Raw genomic sequence first — 22,475 nt, forward strand, 5'->3', positions numbered from 1 at the left:
CATGAGGCACCTCGCCGGCCTCAGCAGACCTGCAGTCGTCTCCCTGTTTACCTCTCTCCCCGTCATCAACGGTCCTGCACCGTAAACAACAGGCTTCCTCTCCCTCTCCCCTCCCCTCCCCCCTTCCCTCCCTCACTCCCTCCCTCCCTCTGACTCTTACTGAGTGATGTCAACCATACTGTTCTCCAAAGTTTTTGACGCTAATCAGTCGGTTTATCAGCCGGTGCCATTTGTTCCATATTGTGAAAGATATAAAACCCGATGCAGGATATCTTGAACATCTTAAAATGCCAGTTTTTATGAATTTAAGGCATTTCTGAGCTCTTAATCCGTAGAAATAATTAAATTTAATTCAGTCTTTTTTGTTTTCCTTTTCTCTTTAAGAGTTTTTGAGGCTTGGAACATAACATTTTTTTATTTTTATTTTACTATACTCATTCTTACTAGTTGGAAAAATGTCGATCAGCTACCTCTAATTATCACTATTGTACATCAATTTTTATATAAATCGTACCCTTTCCACCTTTTACCTGCAATATTTGGACAAAAAGAAGACTCAATCTGGTAAATTTGGTTAAAAATTGCATAAAAAAGGCCTCAAAAAACATTAAGTCCTAGTATGTGATACCTGTACTTACCTGAAACCTTACTTTGCCACCTTTTACCTGCATTATTTGGATAAAAAAAAGACTTCTCTGCAACTCAGTCTTGTAAATTTGGTTAAAAATTGCATAAAAAAGGCCTCAAAAAGCATTAAATTCTAGTATCTGACACCTGTACTTACCTGAAACCTTCCTTTGCCACCTTTTACCTGCAATGCTCGAATAAAAAAAAGATTCCTCTAAAATTCAATCTGGGAAATTTGGCTAAAAATGACATGGAAAAGGCCTCATATAGCATTTAATTAAATTTTGCTGATATCTGTATACAACTGTGAGGCAAATCACTTCATCTCTTTGGTTAAGAAGAACTCAGCTTTGTCAGAGCATCGTAAATCTCTTCATAAAAGGTCACTTTGAGTTATGTTCTACACATATGCCTATTTTATATTTACGCCTATGTTTCTATTTTATTTCCTTGTGATATTTTTATAAAGTTTGTGTTGTTGTTGTTGTTGTTGTTGTTGATGGTTGATGAGAAGTAAAGAGTGGGAAAAAAAAAAGAAAAAACACTTCTTTTGATAATGAGCTGTTAAATCACCCCTACTGGAAAAGAACAGTTTGGAGAAAAAAAAAAAAAGTGTGTTCTGTTAGGAAAAGTGTGATATTTTGAAAGATTCTTTCTAGCAGTTTGAATTAATTAGAAGTTACAAGATTATATTTGGCAAATGACACTTGAGCGTAGATGAAAGCGTTTTTTTTTTTTTTTTCTCAGATCCAGAGTTGATGAGTTTAAGTAGATATTGGTCCCTCCTCCTCCTCTTCCTCCTTCGCCGCCGACTCTTAACACGAGCCAACAGTGCCATCTATGGATCGCTGCCCGAAACTGATACCACAGATGGACTCTCCACACTTTTGGCCCTCTCAAAGAATGTTTGAAGCCATTCAAAAGATTCAAAGGAAGAGATCATATTCTTCAAAACCATTGTTGATAGAGGAGGGGGGGGGGGCTCGATTATAATAGAAAAAATGAGCCGAGCATCCCCTGGCAGCAGCGATAATGGTGGAATGACAACGCGGACCCTATCTTCGGCCCCCGAGCTCTCATCGCCGGCTGCGTATGGCAGCGTGGCTTTGAAGTGTGTAACCTGATAGACATGCAAGCCACAGCGCACCCCATCCCATCCAGCTAGGTGCTGATCTTTGAACCTGGTCTTTGGGGGTGGGCGGGGTGGATGGGGGAGGGGGGTAACAGTTTTTTCAGAGGACTGGGAGAATCTTTCACTTTTGGACATCTATGGCTGTAAGGGTATAGATGACATGTGTGTCCTCTGCCAGGCTTCAAAGACAAACTATAAACATTCAGGGGGAGATTTTTAGACTCGGAATATCTATTCAATTCAGGATTAAATACTAGAAGTGGGAAAAGGGTGCATTCTTTACTCAAAATGATAGTAGATGTTATTAGTTTCAAGTTTATTTGTCATGTACGTTCAGGGTACAAGTACCAATTCAATGAAACACAGTATGTCCTGGCTGTCTCTCCATCCAATATCGAAAAATAGATAACAAACAAATAACAATAACAGTCACAGCAACAATAAAAAATACTTAACGATAATAATAGATATATATTATTTAAGTTCTTCACTGTGGTAAAAGTGAGAAAGTAAAATGTACTCAAAGTAGAAGTAGGCCTTTTACAGACATTTCTACAGACTGCTTCATCCAAAGCTAAGTGGTTCTCATGAAAGTAACTACAGAATTAAAAAACTATACTGAAAATGATGAATATTGCTGATTATGTGGACAAGTCGGCCTTTTTTTTTTTTTTGCCATTTTCATCTTGTTCCGTCTTTTACATCATTCTCGTCTTGTTTGTCATATGCACTGAGGAATTGTCTTCTCATGAGTTATTGTCACATCTATTTGGGTTGAAATCGGTCATAATGTTTGGAAGACACTCCCTTGTGATATTTTTATAATTTGTGATATTTGTATATTTTACAAAATAAAAATGCATTAAAAACTAAGCAAGGAGCAGAAAATGCAAAAAAGGTCATGAAAAATAAAAGCCAGACACCCGGACACTCTTTAAATACAGTAACTCATTCCTTGTCTCCTCTGTTAAATATACTTCCATGTTTAAGCATCCCACTGTGGATCTTCTTTCCTCTTCCATGCGCTACTGCAGGTTGCATGTCCATTTTTCATGTGTGTGCTTTCCTCTGCTGTGATCCGCTCTGATGTGTGATACAGATCAGCAGTGTCAGTCACCCCCGGCTGTAACGCCAGTCCCCCCGAAGGCCTGCAGAACCCCTCATATTAGTCATATCACATCCCTCAAGTCCTTTATCCCTCTCTCTGTGCTCTGTGACCTGACACAGTGGCTCTTTATGCCCCGTGACCCGACGTCTATGTGTGTATGTGTGTGTGTGTGTATGTGTGTGTGTGTGTGTGTGTGCAGCCGTGCACGCTCATGTCTGTGTTCAAGGTCAGGTCAAAGCAGGCCTCTGTTACATGATAACAGGTCTATCTCTCTTCTGCTCTCACACCTCTGCTTGTCTTTGTTGCCCCATTTTTCACTATTTCAGCTCTCTATAGTCGGAAAGGAGTGCTCTTGTTCTGGCTCAAATGCAGGTTGATGCTGATGCGTGCAGCTGCGTTTCTCTGGGTATTGAAAACCACAAAAATCCAGTCTGGTTAGGCAAGGTATATTTATTTGTATAGCACAATTCATACACAGGGTAATTCACAGTGCTTTACAAAATGGAAAAGAAACAAGTTAAAAACACACAATTAATATATAATCAATAAAATAATCAATTAAAATAAAGTGCAGATAGAAGACTTTTACTTGTTATATACGCAGCTGAACAGAGCCGTTTTCAGCCTGGACTTAAACCAGTGTTTTTCAACCTTGGGGTCGGAACCCCACGTGCGGTCACCTGGAATTCAAATGGAGTTGCCTGAAATTTCTAGTAATTGATAAAAATAAAAACGTACTAATAAAAAATATATGGTGAGTTGAGGGAGACAATCACAAAATATAAAAGACATGACAAATTGTGAAGCTGAAACTGAAGCACTGTGGTACTGTTTAACTGTCAAATGTTCATTGTGGTCGGTTTCAGATGCTGCAGCTCTTTCATAATTCATAGTTTGAGTTCTTGTTTGTTCTGTATTAATTGTCAGCCTTGTAAATACAAGCTGGTCTGACTGTACATATCCTGACCAAGGGAAATAAAATTCTCTCTTTGTGTAGTAATCTACACCTGGCTTTTCTGCCTCTGTCCCTAATAATATACATTGTATAGACTAAATGATGTCTAAAATTAACATTAATTTGCAACATAGTGTAGCATACTATTTTAGTTTTAGCAAAAAAACAAAAAAAAAGTCCCTGTTTTAAATGTCTCGGGTCGCCAGAAATTTGTGATGTTAAAATGGGGTCACGAGCCAAAAAAGGTTGGGAACCACTGACTTAAACATTGTCATAGAAGAGGCCTGTCTCACTGTTTCAGAGTTTAGCTGCATGAAACTAAAACGCAGCTTCACCGTGTTTAGTCCTGCTCTGGGCACCAGCAAAAGACCAGTCCCTGAGGTTCTCAGGGTCCGAGATGGTTCATATGAGACCAATATGTCTGAATAGGTTTTATTTCTATTGTCATTGGTGTATTTAGTAACATGGTTGGGCTTTTAAGAAACAACACAAACAACCAAAAACTAAAAGATATTATATAACAGCATTAAACGCAGCAAAGACTAAATGGTTGACAAAATATATAGACTTTGACACAAATCAAGAAACAGTTAAATGATAGTATAGGTTAGCCTAGATCAGTGCTAGGATATGATTGAGAGCCAACAAGATATCTGAAGATGTAACCCTACCTAGAGCTTTACCTTTTCATACTTTTCTACCATTTTACACACAAAACAGCCAATCTATTAACTGATAAAATGAAATAAATGATTGATTAATTGAAAATAATTATAAAAAGCCGTAAGTTATTGAAATAAAAGCTTTAAAACATTGTACAAGAGAGGTTAAAAGCTAAGAAATTCACCGTAAAGTACTTCCTGTCTGTAAATATTAAGAGGAAAAGTTGAATAATTCATTAAAATCACAATGACACCAAAAAGGGATGTCATGAATAACAGACCTTTTCATATTTAAATAAATTGCAGTAGCAGATGAAGATTTATCCATAAAGAAAATACTTCTAATTGTAATGAAAATTCTTGGAGTACCTTGCAGAAAAAAATATCTGGGAAGTGCAGAAAGAGTTATGAGTTAGTTTACGTATTTATAGATGACGCTGGTCTTTGTTTCTGTTAAAAAATGGGAAAAAAAAGGGGAAAAATTTCTCACACCAATGTAGTTCCCGTGCAAAAATGTATTCAAGCTATAATTTTTGGAATAGCATCGCTCTTCTTCAGACTTCTAGAGAAAATATATACAGTGAAGCCATTTTAAATACCCATAATCCCCCCCCATGTGATCATCTTGTAAAAATATACATAATATTTAGAGAAAATGGTTCATTCATGTGTACAGTCAGTATTACACATATATACACGGTAAAATATATGTAAAAAAAGAGAATTAATCATAATCGTATCACAATACAGTGATTCTCCAATACTTGATAATCATTCGCAATATATCATGATGTGTATGTAAGTGAAAAAATAAAAAGACAAAATCAGGAAGTATGCTTTTATTTACTGCTGTGATTTGTCTCTTTTACAGAATTTCGTAAGAGTGAAAGATATGCAGAAAAAACTTTACAGTCTTAGCTTAAAGTCTTTAAATATTGGTATTTGTCACCAGTTGATCAATGATGTATCACAACAGGAAGCAATGTGATATATTCTAATTCCCACTCTTATTAGGTATAAAGAATAATCAGTCTGAAAGTGATTTTTAAAGGTCAATATATTAACTGCAGTTTGAACCAGAAAAGACAGTCGTTGGTAAATTGGCCAAAGTTCGCCTTCGACGACAATCGGAGCCAATTTCAGCCAATTTCAGCCGATAGTGAATGTTTGTAGAACATCTGATCTGTGCAGATTAATCATCCAAATGTTTTCAAAGAAGTTAACAAAACATAAAACCGTTATAAAACACCCCCATAAACACCTGCCATCACCCAGTATTGTTCTGTATTCACAGTCCAGCCCCAGCGTGACTAGCTGTGAAATACTAAAAAAAATTGCATTACATTCACATACTTGAGAGTTCTAAGCATTGAGAGGCACTTTTATCTGACGAGATATTTTACCACACAAAAATGCCAGCCCTTGAAGAAAGCGGCTCAGTAAATGTTAGTGAGTTTTAGGTGCGAACTGGAGCTTCAGTCACTTAATGTAGTAATAAATAAAATATAAAAAGATAGTGACTCTATTGCTGCGACTCTGCAACCTTTGCACTGATGAATAAAGACAAAGACATTTAAGCTCATTAGAGTGATGAGGAACAATAGATGATATCTACGCACACGTTCCTTTCTGCCAGCTTTAATTAGCAGCACTGTGACATCTCTGTCGTACTGAGACCCAGCTTCGAGAACGATGGAAATGTTACTTTCAGATCTAATTTTCAGTCCTGTAATGCATTCGACTTTTAAGAGACGCTGTGTTTTTTTTAAGTTCTTTTATTTTTTGGGATAACTGATATCAGAGGTCAGTTAACGCTCAAGTTCCCCTTCCTGTTTTTTTTGTCAGGCTAGTTTTTTTTTTTTTCCCTGAAGATGTCTGGGAGTCTTGGAGAGGCGCATAGAGACCTTTGGCCTTTGTAGATGAAACATTCCCTTCTGTTGGTGGGTGTTAACACCTTGTTTTTAGTGAGATAATCCTTTTCTTAAACTCGCACACACTCTTCCCCCCATCCCCTGTTTCTCCTGACCTTTATTGCATACACACACACACCCCCCCCTTCCTCAGCCTCTACCGCCGCTCCATTATCGACATCAGCAGACAAGAGCGAGGCCCTCTGAGATCGTAGAGGCAGTCTGTCCACAAGTCCAAACATTTCATCCCTCCCTCTCCATCGCTCCATCTCTCTTTCTTCTCCTGGCATCTCTCGTCTCCATTGTATTGTCGTCGCACTTTCATCCGGACTCGTCAGAAGCCTGGCACGGCGTTTTTGTTGCCGGTGCCCTGATGGAGGTGGATCCCGCTGTGTGGGAAGGAGGGAGAGGGACTGTGGGAGAGGAGGAGAGCTGGCAGGCAGAGCAGGCCCACGAATTTCCAGTTGAACCAGGAGCTCGGCGCTATTGATTAGGGAGCCGAGGTGTTGGAAGACAAGTCGTCGAGGAGGGGTGCGAACTACCAGGGAAGGGAGGGGCGCTCAAAATCAAACACATAGCCCTTCTCTGATTACCGGCATGGTGCCGCATTAGACGTACATTTGGGGCTCAACGGGAAAATGGATTTCTTTAAAAAGCTGCTTAATACATAAATCATGACCTCTGGGGTCACAGTGAGGGTTTAGGAGATTGGATCAATAACAAAGCTAATGCAAGCTTGTTGTAGCTGGTTTGTGGAGCAGAGAGACCTTTAAATGGTGCAATTGTTTGCAGCTTACAAGCAGTCTAAAGACAATGGATAATCACTTGGTAGGAAGTTTGTTTTATTACATTTTCAGGGGTTTAGATTTGCCCTTCTTACAGATTTTTTTCCACTTCATATAGAGTCCAACACTAGGACTGCCTGTAAACTTGCCTGGGGCAAGTAAAACACTGGTAAAGAAAAGTCTAGAAACTCACTTGAACAATTGGGGAAGTGGTAAAAAAAGAACTAAACACATTTTTTTTCCCAGAGATAAGTAGAAAACTGATGATAAAGTCTGTTTCAGGAGTTTAGAGAAGCATTCTCACTGATTTTTTTCAGAATAACAGGGCTTAACAAGGACTTCACAGTTGCCCACTATGCGTGAAATGCCAATAAATCTTAAATCTCACTTGACCAGTCAGGAAAGTGTTAAAAAAAATAGAATTAAACCCATTGTTTTGTCTTCAGCTGTAAGTAGTTGCCACACTTCTGTCTTATGATGAGAGTTGCACATGTGCAGTATCACTCAGGTGTCCTTATTAGCTGAAGCACATCGAGTATTGCAGTTGTCCTGGAAAAAGAAATTCAGTTCGGTAGCAAATATTTAATCATGTATTTCACAGTTTGCGGCAAGTCTGAAAAGATAAACAGCACTTAAGATAGCTCCTACCCAACATGTAAACTCTGAGTATAAGGGCAAGTAAAAACTGACTCGGGCAAGTGAATTTCTGACCGACTTGCCAAGTGAAAAACCCTTTGTATAGATTTCTTCAAACAGCTGTCTTACTCTGTCGCCTTTCCATGTGATAGCCATTGTTATCTTTTCCTTACGACTGAGACCACTTGTATTTATGTTGGTCGACACAGTGGCAGTGGGGTTGAGATTGCAGGCTTGTTTTGCACATGAGGAAGGATAGCATTAGTGCTGAGATAATGGCGCTGTGTATTGTTTGCCGGCCGTGTGGAAGTGCTGGGACAGGATCTATTAGATGTAGGCCCATTTCCCTCCAACTGACGCTAACGGTCCCCACAAACATTAGATAAAGAGCCTAGCCTCAAGCCTTTGTAATTTGTTTGTATTTTTCTGCTTAATGTACTTTGCTCAATCTTGTTTAGCGATGATGGAAGCTGATAGCCTTATCTCGCCTTGCCAAGGGCATGAGCCGCTACCACTGCATGGTTGAACATTGTTCCACTGAGGAACCTGTGTGTGTTTATGATCTTTTTTTTTCCTCCAATTTTTATTTTGAATCTGGATAAATTGCAGATGTATTTGCATTTGCACTATTGGCTAATTTCTTCTGAGAAAAATACCCTATTAACTTTCACAGACAGTATATTACTGTAATTTCTCTCTTTTGTTTGTTCATATTAAAAATTAAGAGAGATGTGTGATTTACTTGTTCTGTCTTTCTTTTCTCATTTTTGTCATTGTGTTTCTCTGGGGGTTTTTTCAACACAAAAGCTATTTTTGATCACGAGAGATCTTTTATGACATCTTCACTGTCAAGCATAATGAAAATGTAGGTTTTTTAAAAATGTTTTTGCTGCTTCATTTGCTCACATTTTAGGCTCATTTTAAGGCAGTTGGCTTCAAGAACTAAGTTATCAGCTCTTTTGCCAGTTTACTTAGTTGTATGTGCAGAATTTTTCAATGCAGGCCTCTAAAAGTAAGTGTAAAACTCCCTCCTTAGTAAGCGGTCAGGCCCGATACTGTCTGTCTTTGAACAGACAGCTGACGAACAGTGCTAAGTCTTTCAACTCCCTGCCATTCATCTACTCCAAAATTAAGAGGGCTTTTATGTTTTGTTTTGTGAACCATTCCCCCTCAAGAAATATTTGTGGCAGGCCCCATCACCTCCCGCAGCTAAAGTCATAACCAGCCGTAGAAAAACACTGTCTGGAGTCTGGAGAGTGGGTTAAACCAGCACTGCTGCTATATTTTCCTCCAGTCTCTCTCTGGGGAGGTAAGAAGGAGGGGAAAGGGGGGTGTCCACGATGTCGGAGATGGAGGATGGGGAGTGCAGAGATGCCAAGGGCCTGGAACCTGACCTCACCAGAAAAACATTTACATTCTAGAGTGTGTGTGTGTGTGTATGTGTGTGTGGATGTCAGTACTTGTGCTTGCATACACCCTGTGGACTAGGTGGTTGTTACGGACCATGAAAAGCAACTGACATAAGTTTACCTCTCTGTGGCATGAGACTCCTTCTTTGATTTTGTCCTGGAAGCAGCTTCCTGTCTCAAACACTCAGCCAAGTGGGATTGTCGCTATGAAAGAACCTGGATTATGGCTGTTTCATGCCCTACAGAAAACAATTTCGCTCATGCTTATTTATTGGAACACCTTATCCTTTTAATGCTGAGAGACCTTGAACGTGTGTAGGAAGTTGCACGTTTTCCTGTCATCTCAAAAACCCCCAAACAGTCAATCGTCTGAGAGTTTAATGTAGAAATAACCATTAAAGAGCCAGTAATAACTGAGCTTGTTTGCTTGAATTTCAAGTATTCGTGGACATACAGTACATCGATAAACAACCTCATGTCTCCCCGCTGCCTCCCAACATTTAGTTTTCCATGCGTGTTGATATGGAAAGCCTCCTTGTCCTTGGCCTGCTCAGACTAGGGCTTTGTGCTTGCTTTGGCCAAGGCCCTCTCCCTCTCTGCCTGACGACTGGCTGGGTCCTATGTTTACGTAACCATATATATCTGAGAGGAAACTCGTGAAACGTTAATCTCTCTACTTTTTAACCCTGATGAATTTCTACATTTTCCAGCTGTGCGGCATGGCATATTTATGCTCCGGCTCTATCGGTGAAAACAGCTCTGTCATTGTAAATGAATCACTTTCCAAGACTAAAGAGCATATATGTGTGTATGTGTGTGTGTGTGTGTGTGTGTGTGTGAGAGTAAACTTTAGGGTAGAACCGAGCCATGAAAAGCTTTTTCTCATGTCTGCAGAAGTACCTTTTTGGAGTCTTCTGCAGATTCTTTCACTCATCGCATCTCTCCGGCTTGATAAATGTCACTCACTCATCACATGTCATCACATGTCATAACCTCTCGCTGGCTGGACACACCTGCATCGTGGCCTCACTCCGAGCTCAATACTTTCCAGTTTCTGTTTCCTCTCTGGCTCTAATAACCTGCATCGTCTCAGGAACCAGTCAGGACACTTCGGTTTTGTGAGCAGCTGGCTTGCGAGGCAGTTTGTTTTTCTTATTTCAGCATTCTCAATGGTTGAGGACTGACACATGATGAGTCATCTCGCCAGCTCATCCTCAAGCACAAAGGAAGAGCCCGTCTTTCAACAGCTGCTTCAAACAGACAACCCCAACAATTTAACACAGGGGATGTTTCTGAAAGCCTTTTAGAAAGAGGTCTTGGCTGGTGTTTGTTTTACAAATACATTTGTTAAGCCTGCATTTCCATTTGTAGCCTTATTTTGGTTTACCAGACATTGTGTTGTACTTCAAGTGTACATAAGCAGGATATAATCTTGTAAGAAATGGCCCTCTTGTATGAATGTTTTCTAGTTTTTGTCTTGTGTATGTTTTAGCACAATAAGAGAAAGAAAGAAATTCCTATGTAGGATTCATGAAATGTGCATTCACAGCCAAGTCTTTTACAGCTGTGTGTGTTGCTGATTTTTTTTTTTTTTTATCTTAAATTGAATGCACGTTCCAGACAATTTGCAGCGAACATAAGGGAAAGGAAATTAACCTATATAAGGGAAGTAGACTGAAGCATGCAAACCACAAAGCAACAAGCCTCTCAAATTTAACTGGAAAGAAAGACAAAAAGGATCGACAGAGATAAAAAACTTTACTTCTTTTCTTTTAATATCTTATTTTCAAGTGTGAACGGTGGAGTCAATGGACAGAAAAATGCAAAGAATGGCAAGAGGTGAACTAGGATAATGAATGGTATATACAGTATGTAGAGGAAGTAGGTCTTAGTGAGGTAAAAAAAAAAAAAAAAGAAAAATGTGTGATCTGGAAATGGAAGCCAAAAAAAAAAAAAAGGGCTGTCTGCTGTCAGGCGTATCACTCCAGACGGATGTACTTTTCGTAGCTGAGCAAGAGACGACTGAGCAAGTGCAAATCAGTATCTGGTGATATGACACCTCCTACTGGGTCTGAGGGTTGATGAGGGGTGTCGTAACCCACGCCAGTAGTAGAGTACCCCATTCACTAAAAATCCAGTTGGCTTTAAGTTGAAAGGTCGCCTAATAATGCAGTCTTATGAAAATTGTATTATAGCACATAGGAATTAGCCACACAGCTCCAGCAGCACCTTGATACCCCCTGGACTGTTGTACAGTATGAAACATGTGATCCTGTCTATCACATATTAAGACTTAATCATCCATAGAAAAGTGTCATTCTTCATTGATTAAATAATTGTGCATCTTTTTCCTTCCGAAATTTCATCAAGTATTGCTTTTTTCCCCAGAATCGTTAATATTCCCTCACAAAAATAATAGTTTATTGGTTGCGTTTAGGGTGTCTGTTATAGTGTTTTCATATCTACGTAATTTAGAATGGACTTTCTGACAAAACTTAGCCCAGTCCGAAGAGCCAAACCTTAGTCTATCTCAGTCTAGATCGAATGGAACCATGGTTTGATTTGTCTAATGCAAGAACACTTGTTTTGTTTTTTTTTGCTATTTTTTGACTTTTGGAAGTCATCATCAGCTACTAAACAAAAGAAGAGATGAAGCAAAAGAATGAATAATAAACTGTACACGAAAAAAGGGGAGATGAGCTTTTAATAAACTGTGTCCCCGTGAACTAATGAAAATCCACTCGGAAAAAAAATGCATAAAACCGTGGAAACTTTTTAAACTTTTTGTAGACTTCTTTAATAAGATGAGGAGGGGAGGAAATGAGAGGACTGGGAGAGCGATGGCACCTGAAGATACAAAAACTGTGGACGTATTTAAAGATGTGTGAAGTTTTTTTGCTTATTTTTCTCCATCTAAAGGTTAGATTGATCATATGTCCACATCAGAGACATAATCTACGAACCCATAAATAATAAGTATAGTAAGATTCGGGGTAGGATGTCAATGATAAGTGTATACAAGTGTGACACAAACATGTTACTTGGTTCCGACTTCCAGGTGTGAAAAGAACTGTCTGCTATTGCCTTTACTCAATATTACACCCAGAGGACGAAATTATTGATCGATGTCGCAAAAGTTTGGAACTTTTTCACCGCGTGCTCAATTTAAGATCAAATCTGTGCTTATGCATGATTCATGTGCGAGGCCCTTTGTGTGTAAATAGGTTTAAAGCATATCCTGTTCCTTGTGCCCACCTCACATCCTTACATTCCTTTACCAACTCTAGGAGTCACCTTGGAGTGTAACTCTCTGTACAGAATGATAATGAAGAAGCTGATTTAAAACAAATAACCGGTGTCTCCTCCTACTAGGCTCACACTAAGCGGCCTGTCAGTTTGGCATGTCTGAGTTGTCAGGACAGCCCAACACGCCCCAGGACTATGTCCGCATTACATTAAACACAACCGCTTGACCCCAGCTGGCCCTGTCCCGTGTACCGCATCTACTTGAGCTGCTGCAACGAGGTCCGACACCCCCTCTCCATGTTCCCACCATGTAGGGGAACAGGGGAGAACAATGATATTACATTACTACAGAGCTGATCTAATGGAGAGAACATTAAAACCATGTCGCGTCCAGTCACTTACTTGATGGATCCTGAGGAGTGTTGGAGACGGGGGTGGGTGGGATAAGAGGCAGCGGGGTTAGACACGGTGTCGATATGACTACGTGGATGTAGCGACGGAGAGGTACCCCGGTGCCCTTGAGCAAACTGTTATTCAAACCACTTTAATTAATTTCTCCACCTCGTCGTCTTCTTCTTCTCCGCCTCCTTGCCGTCACATGCCAGCACACTACCTACAGGAGGCAATCATCTAATAGAAGGTATACGTCAACAACTTCAGTCCGCACGAAGAGAGCATTATGGGGGCCTTGTGTCTACCAATCAACATCTGCTAACTCTGGCTTCCAGGTTGTCAGAACTGGCTCAAGTAGGCATTTTGGAAGCCTACCATTTTGCAAAATGGAGCTTTGTATTGTTAGGGTGTATAATTAAGACCTCATTGTGACAGCCATTGAGCGAGAGCTAATGAGGGTTCTGATGTATTCCATATGAATATGAATATTGAATTTTTAATATTTTATGGCTTTCTAATTGCCTTGGTTGCCGTTAATGGCTTTGACTGTTGAATATTACCCCGACTGAATGTGTGGCATGCGTAAGTACCTTTGTGAGTTGATAAAATAGCTACATTTTGATCCAAACTCAGTGCTTTATTATTGTCATGTATGTATCTTCGGGATAGATACATATCTTGACTGAAGGCATGTCTGTGACTGCGAATACATTTGAAACAGTCTTTTTACTCCCTTACTAAGATGAATGTATATATAATTACAAAGTATATCACATGCGCTACCTTGATATAGAGTTTAATGGCCGTATCGTTTCTTTGTGGAGCATGTCTGCTGGCCTTAATCTTCCCCATAGCTGACATCTTAATAACTCAGTCCTCTCCATCCATTTCCACAAGAGACATCCGGATGTGGGGGAAGGATTAGTTTAATGAATTTGACAATTAGTAACAGAAGTTAATGACTGCATGGGGCTAAGTACCCTGATGGACATGGCTGGGGGGGACTGAGGGCTTCCATTGCTTTGGGCCATAGATCCTCATTAATAGCTTTTTTTCTGCCTGCTGGAGAGGACAGGGGAAGCCAGGCCAGGCCTTTGTTTAGTCTGCCTCTGATGGCGGTTGCTAAGGGGGTTGCACTGTTGCACTGCAATGCCACGCCAAAATTAGTCCCGCTCTGGGCGATAGTTAACGCCTCCGGACCTGGATCAGGTGAGGCTTCTTTTAATGAACTAGGGTCATTAAATGTTGAAAAAAGAAAAGTGACATGGAAGCAGGGGAGGAAGGCAGCTCTGTCTTTGGGTCTTGTGCCAACAGTCATGAAGAAAGAAAAGTGGTTTGTGGGTCACAGGAGTCCTGATGACCTCTGCATTGATTTACTTTTATGTTAGCTTCTTACCCAGATCCCACCTCTAATGCAGTCAAAACATCGTTTAGCCAGATAGCTCTCATAAAGATTTTATTATTATTTATTATTATACTGTGCTTCATGAGGTACCTTGTCGCTTTGTCAGGTATTCCCACTATAAACCATTTTGATAAATTTTTCGGTGCCCATAAAATCAAACTTTGTGTTTTTTATAGCATCATGAATACACATAAAACTATTCCCATAATATCCATCTATTCAGATTTATATGTACATAGCCCTTCTTCACAGTAATTTATCCTACCTTTCCCACACGGGATGAGAAAGTATGCGTAGGATTTTTCAAATCAAGCTGCTTTAGCTGCCCTTTCATTCCTGCTTGTCTCCTGGTGATAGCCACGATAGCGACAAAAATACAACTGCATCCAAAAATAATCATTTTCCAAAGCTGTTTGCCAAAAGGTCTGGTCATAGAGACTCCATTAAAAACAAGGGGATCTATGGGAAATGTGTCCTGTGTTATCATTAGTGGTAATTAGGTGTATTATAATGCAGTATGATGTAATGTAATTAGAAGTCTTTTAATTGGTTGATGCTGAGTTAATACCATGTGCAATCATCTGCCTCCAGAGAGAAGAAGAGAGACTTAGGGAGACGGAATCACAAGCGCTGTAAGAATACTGTGTCAGTTTTAAGGCTGAACTTTCTAGCTATTAGTTCCCTTGTGCTTAATACACTAAGTTAATGCTACTTATAACATTTCTAAAAATATATCCGGTTATCCAGTTGTCAGTATAGCACATCAAATCTAGAAGTAAGATTAAAAAACCCTTTCATTTCAAGCTATCTAGTTGAGTCTTGTTAATGCAAAAACAAGTCTATTATGACTCAAAATTTGGGTAGTATCCAACTGCATAAATTAAATGAGTTGAAATACAGGAAAAGACCCTGGACAGAGTTGAACCTGGGTCAGTGTGGTGCAATTCATGCATCCTATTACAATGGCTACTGAACAATGAATTACACAATAACAAAAAAGGATAAAAGATCATTTTCTCAGGAAAGACAACAAGTAAGAACCCAGGGAAAGGAGATGGTTATCTTTTGATAACTGGCTTTTAATGGTTCGTTGTGTTCGTTCTAAAGCAGCATGTAGCAGTGATGTTATAAGCAACTGCCTCACCCTCCCCAACGGTGGCTGCTAAAAATGCAAAAGGCCACTGTTTATTTGTTTGGTTTTGCTTTGTAATTTAAACATGCATTAACTAAGTAATATAATTTACATTAATACTAAGATATTAGGTGCCACCACTAAAAAACTGAAAAAAGAAGAAAAGGATGAAGAAGTTTGTTCTTTGGTAATGTAGAAATATGTCGATGAGCCATGGTTTTCACACCTACAGGCACAATATTTTAAGGTTAAAATATTCTGCTTGCATGAGTGTCACTATTTGCTCTTAATTACTGACATTTGATGCTTTACAAACTATTATGAATTTCAATTTGTAGTGCATTATTAATATTATTAGTGCCCATGTCCATACAGAAATGTTCTGTTTACTCTCATGTGTCAATGAGAATTTAGATTAAAATTTTGGATGGCCCGAAGAAGATTTTCAGATTCCAACCAAGCGTTTTTTAAAGCTTCAATATGATTTGCGTGTTCTTATGTGAAGATTGTTAGAAGGAGTTAGCCGAATCTATTTGGGTCTTTCCATGAAACTGGGTTTATTTTGGTATCTGGCGCTTTGTCAGCATTTTAGACCCGATAATAAAAGAGAAATTTAGACATATTCCCCCCCCAGGATGTACCTAATGATGACCTCAGATAAATGCAAAAAAATATATATACTCTTGCTCTGAACTATCCCAAAATTGATGAATTTTTGATAAAATATCGGGGCCAAAAATATGGCCCAAATTGGGTTAGGGTTCGGGTTCGGGTTAGGACAGGAAAAGCTACCTAGTTGTCAGTGCATTTTATCTAGAAAAACTGCTTGAAATGGTCTACAAATAAGGACACTGTGTTAAATTTGACGATTCTAGTCATTTTTCTAATCCAGACGTGGGTTTTTCATGAATAGGCAGTCTCATTCCAGGTTTCATGTGTAACCCATTGTGTCCACTTGCGTTACATGCGGAACCAGCCCATTTAAACACAAATTAAAAAATTGCGACTGATTTTGCAACAGCGGTCATTTTTTTTAAACACTCTGCCTTGCATATTTACTTCGATTCCCAAAATGTACCTGTGAGAGAATAAAAAAACATTCCAAAAAAAAAAAAAAAAAACAGTAGCGTGTAATTTTTGTGTCCTTTTTACAGTGGTACATGCAGATTTTTGTATGCAGGTGTCAAATAAAAATGTGTTGTATCGGGGAAAGTAGTTTCTCTTTTATCTCAGTGAATATTTATTTTTAAAATAGACCCAAAGTGCTTCCAAACTTGCTTCATAACGTTAGTCTGCACGTTGTTTGAATTTTTAGCCCCTCTGTCCTCTTTTTAGGGACCAGTTTCATAGAAGCACCCACTACTTTCTCAGTTACCTACTACGACCTACTGATAGCTAGCTATGATTATCTTATTGACAGACTTATCTAATGTTACCATAATGTTAGAGAAGTGTGTTGATATAAAACATATTCCTTATCCTGCTGAAATCAGACGAGGCTGTTATTCTGTTGGGATAAGTCTTAAAAGGCAGTGCCAAGTTTAAAGCCAAGGTACCAAATTGGTGTTGATGTAGCGCCACCCCTTCAACACTCACATTCCTATCTCTCTTCCCCTTTCTTTCTGTCCGTCCTTATCCCACTCTTTACCTCCTAATTTGCCTCTTTAGGAAGTGACAGTTGTATTTAGGGAAAAGGTTATCATTGCATTAGAATAGAGTGCTGGCCCTGAGGCTTACCTAGAGTTACATGACACTGCCTGCAGCCCCCTTCGCTCTGTGCTGGGCTGAAATGTTATCAGTCTGACTTAATTACTGTCACTGGGCAGCGTATTTAACTGTAATGTATATTCCAGCATCAGGCACATTGAAGGGATATTAAAAACTTGAGTGCCGAAGTTCTTAAGATCTCTCCGTGTTTAACTCCAGGTCAAAGAGTTAAATTCGAGCGACGCGTATTTGTCTGTATGTGTTTAGCTCTGCTTTCATACCTCCCATCCTCTGCTGCACCATAAACACAAAACACACACACGCACAGAGCACATCCTTTATCTGATTAGCTGGCACGCCTTTGTGGATTTGTGTGTTAGTGTGTGAGGCACAGTGCGTCGCAGAAACAGCGTCAAGCCCCAGGCAGGGCATGGATTTCATTTAGGAAAGTATCAAAGGTTTACACGCTGTTCGCTTTAATCAGCATGTTTATCAGGCAGAGAAAAATTGCAGGAAGGGACCACAGGGAGAAGGAGGGTTGGGGGGGGGGGTTATCTTAAGGACCAGTAGCCAGGGAAATTGATAATGGCTACAAGGTAATTTAGTGAAGGCTTGTGCATCCCTCCACTGCCTCTGCCCAGGCCTCTCATTATAATTACAGCCTATATAATGTTCTAATGAATCTGCAGGTGTGTGCATGTGCAAAGGGGGAGCATCAGGGGACAGCGTATGTACGTCTTTCTATGTGAGAGTTTGCGTGAGTATTTGTTTGCGCGTCACTCCGGATCAAGCCTGTTTTCACCAGAGAAGATTGAACACATCTCAAGGCTGTGTCAGTATCTCTCGAGTGCATAGTTGTCTCGCCGTTTGTGAAATATGAATATGATATGAAAAGCAATTAGATTAGCCCTCAGCAATATTAAAGATACATGCCACTCACAGACACAATGCACCGTTGATACTCCGAGTTGTCACCACAGTTCCGTCTTCCAGCCTCGGCGCGCGTACAACCACGTACACTCATCTCCCACTTGTACTTGAACGCTGATAAAGTCCGGGAACGGCCTGTACTGCTGCCGTCGAAGCCTCCAGTACACACACATAAACACACACATTCAGTCAGAGCCATGTACTCAAACCTCCGGGGGATATGGGCTGGACCATAACGGCCTTGATACCACCAAAGTGTAAACATCCCCACAGGATCGCGGTCGAATGAAAGGAAAGAGCCGCCAGGAATCTGTTTTCATTGTCTGTTTCAGTCTCAGTGTGTGTATGTTTACATGTGTTTGTGTGGTTTTGTTCAGATAACACTTTGGGATACCATTGTAGGTTGAGCAAGGAGTATTTGGCCCAATGGGACAGTGACATCATATCAGCATTACAATGCACATTCCACATACTGTAGAATGGAAAAGGCCAGAAATCTGTGGTTGAGTTTCCTTCATGTTTTTTTTTTTTTTCTTCCTCTCCACAGGAAAAGGAGGCTGTCGAGGCAGTGTCTGTAGGGGCCATTCTCTCCGACTACCAGAGGGTCCGCGTGGAAAATGTGTAAGTCAAACATACACTTGCTTATGCACACATACTCATGATCCAGAACACACTTTACCTACTAAAGTGCTCACACACACTACATTTCGGCTCAAATGACGCAGACTCTGTGGTCCACCGAAGGAAAAGAGTGCATCCTCTGTAGTCGTAACCTCACTGTGTGTTCCAAACTTGGAGTGAGTTTTGTTTAAACACGTACACATATACACCCCAGGTTTTGTTTATACCACTTTATTTAGACTTGCTGCGATTTTTTTTAAGTCACTGCCCCCCATTTTGTGAAGCAATGATTTCATAAAAAGGCATGAAAGTATTATTTTTTCATAATTTCTTCAAATTTACTTGTAAGAAATGATGAACTGATTAGAATTTAGAATGAAAATTCACACAAACGTATAAGGGCAAAGACACACCTACCCGACTGCCGATCGTCACCAGAAAAAGTAGCTCAATTATCAGTCAGCTCCCGTCTCCCCGACGTGGGCAAAAAAGTGTGAAGAACACACCAAATTGACAACTGACTTCAGCGTACGTTCTGCGCTTGCGTGAGATGTTAAACCGGAAATGACGGAACATCTCTCTAGACCAAAACACAGAGATCGCTGTCGTCAGTCATTGTTGTCAGCAGAGAGTGTTGAGTAGTCAAGAACAGCTGTTGTTGTTGTTGTACTTGTTGAACGGATGATTAGTAATAAGAAGATACTGGCGACGTCAGCTCTCGGGCTTCTTCTTGTGAAAGAAGAAAGATGTAACGGGTGAAAAATAAGGAGAAATCACACTATGTTAACTACGCTAACAGTGTTTACTTCATGGAATGAATGAAGTCAATAGGCAACACTGACTGGCACTCATTCAGATACGATATGAGCAGTGAATGGTCTATTATAGAAGACAATAATAGTGTGAAGTACCTTGGCATAGCTATATTCACATGTAAACTTCTCATTCACTGATTCACTAGTCAAGGGCTATCCCTCCACCAATCAGACTGGTCCGACTGAATGCCCGATTACACATGTTGAATCGGCTGAAAAGACTGGTGACGGCATTAATGACGGCCGATCGCAGAGAACACACCAGACGGACTCATGTCACCGACCTCGCCAGACTGCCCGATGATGTCCGACCGCTGAAAATCGGTTGGTGTGTCTTCACCTTAAAAGTAAAAAATTATGCAATTCCATTTTACATCTAACAGGTCAAACCACACTCTGATGATTCCAGGAAAACAACAATTTTCAGGCTTGATACAAATGTTAAATTTTACTGAAGGATGAACTAATTAGATTTTGGAGATCAAAGGTCAAGTTTACTGTGGCTTTACACAGCACAATTTTAACTAGTACCCAGGAATTCATTCTCTAATTATGATGACATTTCATACAAATGTGGAAACGGAGAAATTTTTAAGTGATGACATTTTATATATATTTATATGAAAGGTCAAAGGTCAGCTTCATTATGGAGAGCCGAAGTCTGACCCCATCCTGTTGTTCCCATGGGAACTTACTTCAGAAAAGTGTTGTATTGCAGTCAACGAAAAGAGGCAAGTAATATTTAGATCCCATTTGAAGTATATAATTTGCATGTATGATGTTTGTTAATTTAAAGGGTAACTGTACAAGTGAAGAAAGTCGCAGTTTGTGGTGAAACTGTTGAAGTATCAGAGTGTGAAAGACGACACATCTGAAAGTCGCAAAGGTGTCGTCATCATAACTGATGCCCTCAACAATCTGTTCAGGTCTGTTCAGAGATGCAGTCCATTAAGCTGTTTAACACAAAACTAGATGTTTATCTACTCTCTTTTCCATAAACCTTGACTGTCTTAGCTCTTAAAATAATCTTTTACGTTGAAAAACAATAGTGGCACAATTCAGACAGGATCAAAAAATTATGTGTCTCTCACCATTTTTTTCCTGAAGCTTGGGCTCATAGTGCACACTGGAAGGAGGGGGACATTAGCCTGGCCAGCCATCCGTTTTTCTCACTGAGAAATCCGTCTGGAATCACAGGGCTTGAATCCAAATCACAGATAAGACGGATGTGATGCTTTTGTCAGAGAAACTTGAGAATACAAGGTGTAATCTGTAATTCAGTCCTTATTTTTGAATCAAGTAAACAACTCACAACAGTTGAAAAGAAATTTGTGGAATTGGAACTGACTTTGACTCGCAACAAAAAGAAGTTATGATGCATTGCGAAACATCTGCCCCCGAACTTGTGATTGGTCGGTATAGAATAGATTGTGCATATTTCATCTATTCTATTCTATTGTTCTGTTATTCAGTGCCATAGCCCTCAATAAAAAGCCTCTTATTAAAAAATAACATATGTCTGGAATCATACATGTAAATATAAGTTGCATGTCACCAAACAATACACTTTTACTCAATTCCACCTGAAGTTTCTTCTTTCCGTCCATATATTATATGAGTCTAAATAAACATAAATGTAAACCACAATCTGACCGGCTGGAAGAAGTGTTCAACTCTGAGGAGCAAATTCCAGTGCTGCTGTTTAGTTTCCTGCCCTCTCTCACTTCGTTATGGTCTAAAGTTACCCAGACAGATGGTAAAACACCAAAGTTCTCTCGTTATTATCAAATCCTACTGTCTTGAGTGTATTTATGCAACGGTCAAACCACAGTGTTGTGTTTTCATGCTTGTCGTCTCATGGTCGCCACCGTTGGAGGTAGCAGGTGGGAGTTAGGTGTTGTTGACCTTTGAGTGTGGCACCCTTCCCACACATCGGCTTTGAAGTTGTTGTGAATCTGGCAAATATTCAGAATGACCTCTTTTGCATTTCTTTCCCTTTCTAAAATCTATTGCCCCGCACCCCCACCCCCTTCCTTTTCACCTGTTCCCCAGATGTTTGCGGCTAGGTTTGCAGCCCCTGGCCTACCTGTGGCGCCGAGACCAAGAGTCCCTTCTCTCTGAGATGATATCATCTGACCTTCATGCTATCCTCATCAAAGTTGCCGCCTTTGGTGAGTTTGTGTCTCAACTCTTTTGTGTAGCAGGCAGCTGGTGAGCAGCCGAACCCCCCCACCCCTTCCCTCCCCGTCATTGATTTAGCCTTCACCCTTTTTCCACTATGTTTTCTACTTTCTACTCTCTCTGGAGGTTAGTTAAGTAGTGTTTGGCAAGGGGATCGAAGGGACAAAACTTGGATAAGTAAGAAATAGGGGGAGGAGAAAAAGGAGGTGTAACCAGAGAGAAAAAGAGAGCAGACGAGCAGAGTAATGCCCTAATCATTAATCTGTGGCTTAGCAGCAGTGTTGAGACTTGTGCCAGCGGCGAACGTATTGAAGCAGAGAACAATATGAAAAGATAAGAAGCAGGGGGGGAGGAGGTGTTGGAGAAGTGTGCGGTGTTATTGGATGGGTGGGTGAAGGGGGGGGGCTGGCAGTTGAGAAATAATCACAGGTGATTGCCCCTCACATTAATGCAACCTGTCAATAAGCGACACATGTCCCCATTGTCTCTGAAAAACACTGCGTTTTCTGCTTATGCGTATCTCAGAATACATGGTCCATGAAGGGAAGATTAAAATCTGGTGTCTCTCATTTACGTTTTTTTTCACTCCTTTAACACTAAGCGAAGAGGTTAATGTGGTGTCACCTGCTCTCTACCTGCCTGTTTTGGAGCCCGAGGACAGGAAGATCAGATTACTGAATAACAGGAGGGAGTAAAAAAACTTTCCTCTTTTTTTTCCTTGCGTACATGATGTTAAGATTCCTACCTGTATCTACTTGACAGAGCAGCCGGATCCCTTTTGACGGTGCCAGTGATTAATGATAATTACTGCTACAAATGGT

General features: G+C 40.1%; 1 protein-coding gene across 1 annotated transcript in view; it reads left to right on the plus strand.

Moving 5' to 3' along the window:
• Positions 1-22,475, plus strand: part of dph6 (diphthamine biosynthesis 6) — a 130,315-nt gene that overhangs the window by 17,135 nt on the left and 90,705 nt on the right. Inside the window, exons 4-5 of the mRNA XM_030127554.1 lie at positions 18,585-18,658; positions 21,526-21,644. Of these exons, the coding sequence (XP_029983414.1) occupies positions 18,585-18,658; positions 21,526-21,644 (193 nt within the window). The remainder of the gene's footprint in view (positions 1-18,584; positions 18,659-21,525; positions 21,645-22,475) is intronic.

Source organism: Sphaeramia orbicularis, chromosome 22, assembly GCF_902148855.1.
Source record: "Sphaeramia orbicularis chromosome 22, fSphaOr1.1, whole genome shotgun sequence".
Lineage (NCBI taxonomy): Eukaryota > Metazoa > Chordata > Actinopteri > Kurtiformes > Apogonidae > Sphaeramia > Sphaeramia orbicularis.